At 39.9% G+C, this 12,044-nt stretch overlaps 1 protein-coding gene across 1 annotated transcript; it reads left to right on the top strand.

The window, feature by feature from the left end:
- Window positions 1-224: 224 nt before the first annotated feature.
- On the top strand, window positions 225-11,840 carry LOC146451383 (uncharacterized). Its single transcript, XM_085099203.1, has 9 exons — window positions 225-879; window positions 1,710-1,933; window positions 3,713-3,833; window positions 6,944-7,017; window positions 7,414-7,609; window positions 8,209-8,340; window positions 8,541-8,887; window positions 9,970-10,507; window positions 11,620-11,840. Exons 1-9 carry the CDS (start codon window positions 540-542, stop codon window positions 11,640-11,642), a joined length of 1,995 nt encoding a protein of 664 aa, XP_084955329.1. The 5' UTR covers window positions 225-539; the 3' UTR covers window positions 11,643-11,840.
- The last annotated feature ends 204 nt before the right edge of the window (window positions 11,841-12,044 follow it).

The raw sequence follows: 12,044 nt of genomic DNA, 5'->3' as shown, positions 1-12,044 counted from the left end.
CAACTATATTAGAGACATGTAGAGATTGCGGTATATCTCTAAACTGTCCATGTCAACTCTTCCGTTAGCATTAAAAGTCAGGATATCGATATCCCAGAGTAATTATAGCAAATTATCCGCCCACGATAAGAAGGAACTACGTCACATCGAACAGTGTGAATTACGAAAGAGGAAACATTGCTTATATCTTTAGAAATAAAATTGATTTATGAAACTATTTCTTTCTATGTTACTGCTGTTGCTTTTTTTCATAGTCTTTTTATTTTGAAAAAGAGAGATTTTCTAGCATTTTGATCCTGATTGTCATATCACGTAAATATAGTCATTTGTTATCTTTTTATAAGCAAATTGAGGTCGGAAGGTCGTAGACAATGGTGTGGTTTGGGCGTAAAATTCGATTTACCTCTCGACTTCCTGTCGTCATAGTTCGCATAGAAAAGGAATTAGTAATGAAAAATGTTTATTCACTAAAACGAAACAAAGACCGCTTAAGCAAGGTCTGGCTTGACTGAGGGGCCTAACTTGATGTAGTCGAAAATATGGCCTTGAAATGTTCGTCTTTTACCCTAAGCTGTTTGGGTTTGTTATATTTAGTTTGTATCACGAGAGTGGATGGCTCAACGCCTAAACTTTTAAGCGTAACACGCTCAAGAAACAATGGAGATTCCTTTGAAGTGCACTCGCACAACGACTCAATTTGTGATGCTTCAAGCTGTGGCCAATATGGCGGTATACTTCGCCGTGAAGAGAGTGGAAAAAGTAGAAATGGAAAATGTACTTGCTACTGCAGTGGCGCTGCAAAACCTACTTTTTACAGCACTACGTTGGGTCAGCAGGGTTGTTTTAAGGATGTAGAGGTATTGAAGGATACAAATGGCGGTAGGCAATATATTTTTAGTGCTTCTAATTTAAGGATGTCTGATTTTAAATCGCACGTGTTCATTCAGCCACACCACAGCACGAAACAACTTTTAGATCGTGCCTCCTGTTTTATCGCTACTCCTGTTTTATCGCTACTTAAGCGTCTTCACCTCTGGGTTTTAGGGTAAACAAAAGACGGTAATAGTTTTTTTGTGACTTTCTTTGTTGTTGTTTGACGAACCGTCACAGAATACAAAGACACTTCAGGTAGTCAAGAAAAGTTCATTTTATTGTCACGGTTCATTTTATTGTTCAGCCCCATGTAGAATACATTGAAAACATATCAAAGCCTATGTCAAATTAATATTTATGTACTAACTGACCATTTTCATAACGAACTGGCAAACTTTCCGCGACGCCCTATCGTGAACGGCAGAATCGCTTTTCGAAAGCTTGCTGTCAGGGTACAAAAAACTATTTTCACAATGGCATTGATATTAGCGAGAGAATTATGTAAACAACGCGCGCTGTCGTCCCTTAATCAATGACCTCAAGCGTTCTTCCTGCTTTAAGCCACAGTTAATTACAATTCCTTGACCATAAAATCCTGTGTTTGTGTTCAAATGTTTGGCCGAAAAATGAGAGATGAGGTGAACGAAAATGGGTGGAAAACATTTATGGAACGCCGGGGAGAGGGCCTGACATAAACCAACTACGTGAAATACGGCCGGACACGCGAACGACTTCGTACATGCTAAAAAATCTTGCCAGAAAACAGGGTAGGCTTAGAAACACGTATGTTAATGTATTCAGTGGTTTTTTTTAACACATTTTTTGTATCTTGGCAGATATTTGCGACTTTTACACTGCCGATGCTCAGCAGTTGGAGGTTTTAGACCTTCACGCCGGAGGAAAAACAAAAATGAGACCAGACGGCTTCTGTGAGCAAGTTCAAATCTCTGGGTGGAAATTCTATTTTAATACGTCGTGGATTTTGTCGTTACATGATACGTTCTCTGCTATTTCTGGAGGAAATGGAGATGGATTTGGAAAAGGGAGATTCTTGATATCTGTGAGTACCCTTAAATGTTAATAAGACCAAATGAAGTACGTCGTAGATAAATAAAGGATAAACGTCCCTATCTTAGGGACCGATCGTTTATTACGTCTTAGGGGGGGGGGGGGGGGGGGCGGTGGTTTTCTAAAAAATCGAGTGTATGAAAATTTTACCTCCCAAAAAAACTTTCAGACAAAAGTTTTACCCCCCACTGCAATGACAGTTTGAAAATTTTAAGTACTATAAAACGTACACTAAATGAATGATAAAAACTGTAGATCGACGGGATCTCTGAATAGATTGAGTCAAATCATCGTGAAGCAGATCTAGGGCCAGTAATCTGAAACGAATATCCGATTGATATTTCAGTACTTCGAAAAAACTCGCGTTACTTGTAGCACTATCTCGGCTACTTTTAAACCGCTTTCAATCAGTGAACAAGCCAAATATAAAACTTTATCTGCTGTAAACACTTGGGCATTGTCAGGCAGATAACAGTGACTGGGCACTTATTTATCTACTGATTAAAGTGACCCACTTATAAACTGATGACATACTAATTGACTCGTGAGCTCATCCAAAAGTCACAGCACCTATCGTCGGACAATGGCTACGCAGGCTATATTAAGAATAGGCTGCGTTTACTATGCCGTACCGATGCTGTACTTTTGAGTCTGTTGATGAAATCCTAACATGTGACCATTCAAATGAAAGCTACTGAGCAGTACTTTCCTGTGGTGCTGTTTGTTATGCTGTACAAGGTGGTTCTATTTTTTGAGTCTGTTGATGAAATCCTAACGTGTGAGCATTCAAATGAAAGCAACTGAGCATTACTTTCCTGTGGCGCTGTTTATTTTACCGTACAAGGTGGTTCTAACTTTGGAGTCTGTGGGTGAACTCCTAAAGTTTGACCATTCAAATGAAAGCTACTGAGCAGTACTTTCCTGTGGTGCTGTTTGTTATGCTGTACAAGGTGGTTCTATTTTTTGAGTCTGTTGATGAAATCCTAACGTGTGAGCATTCAAATGAAAGCAACTGAGCATTACTTTCCTGTGGCGCTGTTTATTTTACCGTACAAGGTGGTTCTAACTTTGGAGTCTGTGGGTGAAATCCTAAAGTTTGACCATTCAAATGAAAGCTACTGAGCAGTACTTCCCTATGGTGCTGTTTATTATGCTGTCAAGGTGGCTCTACCTTTTGAGTCAGTGGATGAAATCCTAAAGTTTGACCATTCAAATGAAAGCTACTGAGCAGTACTTTCCTGTGGTGCTGTTTGTTATGCTGTACAAGGTGGTTCTATTTTTTGAGTCTGTTGATGAAATCCTAACGTGTGAGCATTCAAATGAAAGCAACTGAGCATTACTTTCCTGTGACGCTGTTTATTTTACCGTACAAGGTGGTTCTAACTTTGGAGTCTGTGGGTGAAATCCTAAAGTTTGACCATTCAAATGAAAGCTACTGAGCAGTACTTCCCTATGGTGCTGTTTATTATGCTGTCAAGGTGGCTCTACCTTTTGAGTCAGTGGATGAAATCCTAAAGTTTGACCATTCAAATGAAAGCTACTGAGCAGTACTTTCCTATGGTGCTGTTTATCATGCTGTACAAGGTGGCTCTACCTTAATTCGAGTCTTTGGATGAAATTCTTAAGTGTGACCATTCAAATGAAAGCTACTGAGCAGTACTTTCCTGTGTGTGCTGTACATTTTTTTAATATTTTGTCAAATGAATTTTCAGAATATTTTTGTTTTTAGCTTTTCCCTTGTCGTTTACATTTTTCTACTTTTTTCCTACAGTGGGATGGTGATCTCGAGCCGTTTTTTAAAGGACTTTTGATCAAGGTGATGGTCCGTTGCACTTATCGCGGGAAAACCGACGATCGCTGCGTTATGGTCAAAGCCAAAGGAACCCACATTTGTAAGTACTCTAAGTAATCTAAATAAAAGTGATACTCGAAAGACAATAACGGTGGAAGACCCATTTGTACAGGAACTTCTGGAAATTTGGTCAGAAGTCAATTTCTGTAAACATATAAAAACGAAGCAACAATTCCTTGAGCAACCTATATGGCACAATTCGCTAATTAGGATTGAAGACAAACCGGCTTTCAATAAACAACTCTCTCTTCATGGAATTACCAAGATAGCTCATCTAATGAAGGACTCGTACAACTTTCTCTCTTTCGACGAGTTTATTAACATTCACAAAATACAAGTAAAGCCATTGAAGTACTTTTGCCTTGTATCAGCCCTTCGTTACCATTACAATGCTCATTTTCCTAAGGAAACTAGTGACACAATAACACCCGACTCTTTCCTCCATACATTTCTTAAAAGTGACAAGGGTAACAGGTTAGTGTATAAGAAACTTCTTTCCACCAAAAGCACCTCACCAGTGAAAAGCCAACTGAGATGGAACAACAGTTTTCCCTCTGACGAAAGTTGGACTCCTGATTGGAAAGCCGCTTATGGGCTAGCAGCTAAATGTACCAAAAGCACAAAACTCGTAAACTTCCAGTACAGGTTTCTTCATTCCTACCCACAAACGTTTTTCTAACCAAAATTGGTATTAAAGAAGACCAGAATTGCTCTTTCTGTAGCGGCTCCTCAGAAAACCTAGCCCACCTATTTTGGCTCTGTCCGAAGGTCTCTCTTTTTTGGGATAATTTGGTTGAAAGGCTAGAGCAGTTTAAGTTAATACCAAGAAACTATTCAAAAGATGTAGCCATTTTTTTAGGTCTGAGGTCTGACAACTCCGTTTCCGCCGTTCAACTGAATTTGTGCTTTCTTTTAGCAAGGTACTTCATATGGTGTTGCAGGGTAAACAAGAAGATCCCACTTTTAAAAAGCTTCCTACTGGTCCTCAAATCACAATTTCACATTGAGTCTTATAAATCAAGAGCAAATCAAAAGAAATGGGAGCCTCTCTTCCCTTTCCTCAATATTAATTAGAAATCAAGAAAAAAAAAAATTAGGGTCACACCTTTTTTAGCTTAGTCCCCATTCCCTAGTACATTGAGGTAGCTACCAAACTGTCCTTATTATTATCTGACGTGAATGTTATTATACGCCGCTGCCACCAAACTATGTAAAGAAAACGGCTGTAGAAAACTGTTTAGCTACTGATAATTTCTTTTTGACTTTATTTTATTTTATTTGTCCTGTAAACGCCTCTTTTGCCTGTAAGGCTTTTGTTGTATGTGTCAATTTTCTGTAATTATTTGTAATAAAAAAAAAAATTAAAAAAAAAAAAACATTTGTAAGTACTAAAAAGATGCTTGTGATAAAACTAGCGAGACATAGACTCTGCGTTATTGAAAAAATTAAAAGTCTTAGAATCTCTTCCATTTTCTGTACGTCGGCAAGATTTGAGTTTTCCGCACAACCCTATACATTAATCATGTATAATTATCTTTGGACTTTCCGACTCCCCCAACTCTACCATTCATACTCGCTGACAGTTGTGCAGTTAGTTTAGTTAAATGAATTTGCCACGTAATGAATACAAATTAAGATAAGATAGATAAAATTGCAATGAAACGAGAACGTTATCGGAATAGGGAACAGAACTTCCGATCCACTTGACACCCAACTCCCTTTTAAGATAAAAGTTAGGAACTACAAGAATACACGCATTATTTAGATAAGATAAGTATAAGGTTAAGAATACAAGTAATAAGTAAATTTTACAAAGAACGAAAATAAATTAAATAAAAAAGAGAAAGATTTCTTTACAGCCCCATACATTAATTTTTTTTTTACATGCATCACTGCCATACTAACCCTCTTGCACAAAAAAAACGAGCATGAATGAATTCTGAAGTCGGAAGAGTGAGAAATCTTGCCAAATATTACTTGTGTATACCAGCTTTGAACTGGGAAGGAGTTCCACAGCTTAGCTCACCTAATAAAATACGATTTCCTACAGCGTTCCTGTTTGTGTATTAAGATAAGGTTATAACTATTCGGATCGAAGTTGCGCGATGAGATAGTACGAGGTTGTATTCCTTCAGAATCATTAATTGTTTGACTTTGATTGCGGTGCACCGTAAAATAACAAAGTTTTGAAGACAATATCTCATTGATAGAGCCCTACCTTCGGGAAATTCCGGCTTAGTCTTGCAGATTTATACGTCTCGGTTTTCCTTGTTCCATCAGTTTCCTTTTCCCTTCATCTCCATGGAAAATCAGTACACTGTTCACCAGAAGCACATCTAACAATAAGTTCTTCGAGTAGTAACGGCTTGTTTAAGCCCCAAGCTTAGTCCATCCGTGTAACTTTCGGCTCCGCAAAATATAACGTCCTTCCTCTAGCAAAGTGAAGCGCAAATTAAAATTCTAAATGAAGCAACTGAAACATGTTTTAAAAATGCAAATGAATTTCTGAAAATCAATTGTTTTTTCGCCATCATTGTGTCACATAGTTATGGATCGCGGAAACGATTCATTTAATTTAAAGCTACCATTTCACACTACGATGACTAACACCTTTTCTCGGTATCTTTATCTCATTGTTCTGTGTGTAAACATGAATTTTTAAAAGACAATTCTTCACTGGCTGTGAAAAAACAATATTTTCTATACTCTTTTTCTTCGTTTGAAAAACTATTTGTTCCTTTCTCTACCTAAAGCCCATGGGATTATGAGCTACTGTGGAATACCTCTTGGATAAGGGCTTAACTCTTTTCGGAATGCCGACGCCCGCGGGATTTAACTCAAATATTCACGCAGCCAAAAAATTAGCATCGAGTTTCAATTCTGCCGATCCCGAACTCCCTCAAACGTTGACGTATGTCATGAATCGTTCTCCCTGACGTTCGGCAAGGGGTACAGCTTAATACGGAGATTTAATTTAGTTCTTCAGATCTTTGTTGTAACCCGTTTGAAGTTTTTCTTCTTCGATATATAAAGTTGTTATTAATATATTTATGTTTGTAAATAATACCTTAATGAAAAACGGAAGCGATTTTATTGTGTCTTAAATATAAAATTATTTCGCTTCACGTTTTGTTACTTTTCTTCATTCAGATCATGAGCTCCCTCCAATCTATGACGAACCCTTGCCAACAACCATAACAAAAGAGAAAAACAAGAAATCTCAGGTTTGGCCATTCTTTACATTATATTTTTTAACATGATAATTTCCGATCCACTCTTTTTCCTTTTTTGTTTCATCACTCTTGCCGTCCACAGTGATTAGGCTAGTCCTCGTGTAGTTATAGTGATTACAGTCAATTCCCTTTATTGCGGACACCCTCGGGACCGCGAGTTAGTGTCCTCAATAGCGAGAGTCCGTAATAGCGGAAATTTATTTCAGTCAAACATCTGTAATTCATTTTTGCCGGGGATTTAGCTGCTGTCCGTATCGTTGGGGTGTCCGTAATAGCGAGGTGTCCGCAAGGCGAGAATTGGCTGTACGCTAGTACGATGATTATTATGAAATACGAAGTCAAAAACAAAACAATTGTTGAATGTTTTTTCACTATCGTTTTCCACAGTCAAAAACAGCAGCCCTACAAGAATCAACAGATTTTACCCCACCCCCGACAGGAAGCAATCCTAAAGCAAGAACCAGGCAGATCTGGATTACCGTGTGTCTGAGCCTCTCTGGCGTAGTCTTTCTCATTGTTATTATCATCACTTGCTGTCTTGTCGCAAAATGCCGAAGGAATTGTCGCAAGCGTGAAAGAACAGGTAGCTGTTAAATCTCAGCTGACAGTGAGCTCTCTCTGTAGCTTTCGCATGCGTACGGCTAGAGGGGTTTTAAGCGAAAGTGAAAGCTGGGTGAAAAAGCTCCGAGCGCCGTTCGTTCACTCTGCTTGAGCCCTTCAGAGCGACTCCGCAACCAAAACTTTATATTCGCCGAGTGAACAATGTCGTCCAATTACGAAGGCTTCTCTCTCTGAGGCAGCCGGACACCCCTAGAAGATTGGTCCTATCTGTTAGCCTCAGAGAGGTGTCCGTTGGAGCTGATAAATCAATTCCAGGGGCCAATTCAGTAAAAGGTTTACAATTGTCAATATTCGTCTGGGCCCCTGTTGTTACACGCTCGTGCAGAGAACGAGTCCAACGAACATTATAAATTAAGTCTTTAACGGTGTTTATTGAACTCGTTCATTAACTTAACATTGAATTTATTGGGTGCGAATGTTAAACCACCGAATATAGAGTTCAGTAGGTCTTCGAACTGATCAGTGACCTTGTCAATTTGCTGGAAAACAACCAAACAATAATATTTCCCATAGTTTCAGTCTAAGGAAACCGATGAACTGAACTATCTCGTAACATTTCAGGATCACGCCATCACCTTGCTGTAGAGAGTTCACAATCCAGATCAGACGATTGCCCTGCTTTGCATGACTATGAGTACGTTCACTATCCTTGTCTCGTTGATGGAGTAAGGTCACCCCCTGTTACGCCTATAGGTGAGTTACATTGTCCCCTGCCACGCCCTTAGGTTGTTCAAACAACCCTCCCTCCTCCCTTCCACTCCTTGCAAACGACTTGCACAATAACAGTGACACACCCACAGGCGAGTCACAAAACTACTTGCTTAACGTTATACGGTTAACGTAGCACAAGTATCTTAGCCATTTAATGAAAAGTACACTTCTCTTTGTTCCAGGTAATATCAAGTGTGAAAGAGGTGAGGATGACAAACTTATTATCTGGTCGCCTGGCGTCACCACCCCTCCAAACAGCCAATCAGCAGAAGCGACAGCCCCACGCCTTCCTTACCAGCGACTTCTCACGCGAACGAAATCGTTACCACCTGACTGTAATGCAAGTATCACACCGACCAGCTCGACTACTGTGGAGGGAGGGTCTCCTTACCAGAAGCTGGTGAGGTCGGCGACAGCCGCACCGTGTCGTCGTGGCAAGGAGTCGACAGCTGGTGTCAATAAAGAAGGCGAATCCGATGAGGCACAACAAAGAGAATATCAGTCGCTGTCCTTGAAGAGAAACCCACAGGTAAGAGGCTGTACTTTAATTTATTACTGATGTTGCTGAACTGGTCCGCGCTGAAAAGGAGCATTCTGGTTGGCAGTTCGAATTTTCCTATACGGACCGCTAAGACGGACCACTTGATTAAAACGTACGATTGAAAGGAGCAGAGTGTTTCGAGTTTGAAAGCCCCCTCCCCTTTTAAACGCCTGGAGTTTTTTATTATTGTTTTTTTCTTTAAGGAACTTCACAAAACTCACGTTGGCGCTGATTTGAGAGCCTAGCATACAAATCGGACAAAGTATTCAATTAATTTAAACGGAATTAATTGTTTTTAATTAAGTAATCAAAGTAAATACTCTAAACAATCACGACGTCGACAGACGTAAGCAGCACAAAAAAACAATCAGAAAACGAAGCAGATATTTCTAACCGGTGCAAAGCGCGAGAGAATATTAACCAGTCAGAGAGCGTAATAAAGCAAAATCGAAACAAACGCAAAGCCACTTTAAAATACAATTGAAAACCCGTCTATCTTGTTTAAGTTTTCTTTCTCCTCGCTGTAAAGATTACTAGTCTCCCTCGTTTATATATAGTTGTGGAATCTTGTTATTTCCCCTTGAATGACGTTTTAAGGACGGTTCCTACTATTGTTAATACGCATACGTTCTGCACATCTCGTGATACTCGGATTTCCTATGGATAGTGGCTACTAATACAAGGATATTTTTGCGCGGTTTAAAATTATTCGGGGAAAACAGAACTTAGCAAGTGCTTTCGGTATCCTGGTATCCAAAAAGAAAATGGGGGGGGGGGGGGGGGGGTTGCCATGCATTTTTCAGAGTCAAGAAAGCTTCAATTAAAATATATATAATAAAATAAACGCCATACATTGCTTTGCATTTTACTGCTTTCAGAATAATTGTTGCTTCATTATCTTTAAAAAAATACGTGGTTACCCCCAATTTTCTTTTCGGATTGCAATAGCCCTTGCTAAGATCTGCTTTTCCCACATAGTCATAAGCCACGCAAAAATACTTCGGTATCAGTAGACACCATCCTTAATGATGTCTCATCACCTCACTCCAGCATATACTCTTTTTTTACAGTTTTGTCCTAAGGAGTCTGACGCCGGATATATGAGGATGGAAGGAATTCCTATGCCACAGAGCACTGCTGAATATGATTATGCGGACCCTATAGAACTCAAGAAATTTTTCCGAATCTCGCGCAGTGAATCAAAACAGACGACTGTGGAAATCTCTATTGGAGACTTGGGCAAAGAGGCTTCGAACCAACAAATACAGCAACGACAGGATAATTGTGTTAGAGTTCCAGACTCCGTGTCCTATGAAAATGTTGAGAACAGTGATATGGGAGAGAATTTCTCCGTTGCTATTACAAGCGACAATGGTCTGAAAGCAGATTGTTTATCGTCAGTGACTTCTTACGAGGACTTGCCGAAGGGTTGCTTGGGTGATTTGCCAGAGGAGCCATGTTTGGATCCTGAGGAATACATTGAGATGGGAAAGAGGAGAAGCGTGTTAATCGTGGAGGATTCTGGTCCATCTGGTTGCCATGGCTTCGATAAGATTGAAGAAGAAGATCCTGAGTACTATGTTTTGGAAGGCATGGAAACTAGTGAAGGTGAGTCTCTATTAATCGACGTTGATAACTCACCCTGGATGTAATATATCAAACACGAGAAAGCGTGTTTCATCAGATATCCAAACACTGAGAAGTAGGTTGAAAAAACGAGGCGCAGCCGAGTTTTTTAAACGACTTCGAGGTGTTTGGATGTCTGGTGAAACACACTTTCGAGTGTTTGATATGGCTTGATCAATAATTCATGGAGAAATTCAAGGTTAAAGTTGGCAAAATGTTATGGTAATTAGGATCACATATCCAAACCACGGTCACGGTAGTGATTTTCTTTATTTTCTTTTGATGAATTATTAATGAGTTTGAGAAGCCTGAGGTCAATAATGTTTCGATGCCTACCCAAGTACGAGTGGCGAAGTCGAGACAGCGAGGCGAAACCTACCGAGAAAAACAAATAAAATGTAGTGCAGAACAGTAGAGTGGGTTGGAACTTTCGAATGTTACATACTAAAAATGGCGACTCCCAGTTTGTAGAGCTTGATCGTATTGTTCTGGAATACCCTTGGTACCACTTGTCCTCACATCTTTACCCGGCCTTATTTTCATGAAGAAAGAACGTTCCAGCTACGAAGGCCTTTCACCCGGCAGATGGACCGTCGTAACGCTGCGGGGCGTGAGCCAGGGGAGATTGCTTTTCTCAGTGCCCAAACAACTATGCAAACAGCAGCCAGTTCCTCCAAACTGTTTAGATGTTTCGTCTAAGGACAGTCTTTCTCAATTCCATTCTTGCTTAGATCGTGTCCAAAGAATGTCAACTTGGGAAGTCTAAACTGGCACTTGCTTGCATTGAAAGTTGGTCCGCGCTCTCTCAGGCGACAGGACACCTAATAGATTCTTGTCGTGCTCTTCAATTCCACATCCATGGACCATTAGGTCGTCTGCAATGCTTGCAATCATAATCTGACCCATTCCCTTAAACGCGGACCTGAAAGATGGTGGACACTAGAGTTGAACTGGCCATAGGCATTCAGGGCGCAAAAAATTCATAATGAGGATTGAGCGTGTCAATACGTCTTTACAGATGGCTAACTGGCGTGGAATTGACAGGAAGATATTGATTGTATTATCAATTATTATACTTTTATTTCATTTTACAGGCAACACTGAAGAGGATCCTTAAATATCGCAAATTGGTGAAGGGATGCTGTTTAGAAGTCAATCAACAAACAAAGTGCAGAAGAGCAACGCTATAAAGCCAGAGTAGTTGGAGACACAAAAGAACGTCATTGAAACTGAGAAGATGATGCCGGGAAATAGTCGCGGTATTCTGCAGTTTAAGCATTTGGTGATGCATTCATAGCCAAACGGGACGATAACGAAACCAGAGGACAAAGCGTAACCGGCGATAGAAATTATTTCGCCCAAACCTCTGTCGCCAATGCTAATTTTTTAGGACTCCAAGTGATCTTCCAGTGACAAATTGATACTGTCCACTTCCTTTCATTTTTTAATAAGAAAGAAATCGAATGGTCGAGTAGCCTCTTGCATAGCTAGGAAACAGTAAAATCAAGTGTTTCCTAGT

This window comes from Pavona decussata, unplaced genomic scaffold (genome assembly GCF_977016875.1).
Source record: "Pavona decussata unplaced genomic scaffold, jaPavDecu1.1 SCAFFOLD_390, whole genome shotgun sequence".
NCBI lineage: Eukaryota > Metazoa > Cnidaria > Anthozoa > Scleractinia > Agariciidae > Pavona > Pavona decussata.
Note: the sequence above shows the minus strand (reverse complement) of the source record. Positions and strands in the feature narration are given on the sequence as shown.

Excerpts from the sequence above, each read along its gene's own strand:
- LOC146451383 (XM_085099203.1), top strand. The coding sequence starts at position 540 with ATGGCCTTGAAATGTTCGTCTTTTACCCTAAGCTGTTTGGGTTTGTTA. Across the intron at positions 7,610-8,208 it reads TCGCAAGCGTGAAAGAACAG|GATCACGCCATCACCTTGCT; the intron begins GTAGCTGTTAAA and ends GTAACATTTCAG. Across the intron at positions 8,341-8,540 it reads ACCCCCTGTTACGCCTATAG|GTAATATCAAGTGTGAAAGA; the intron begins GTGAGTTACATT and ends TCTTTGTTCCAG.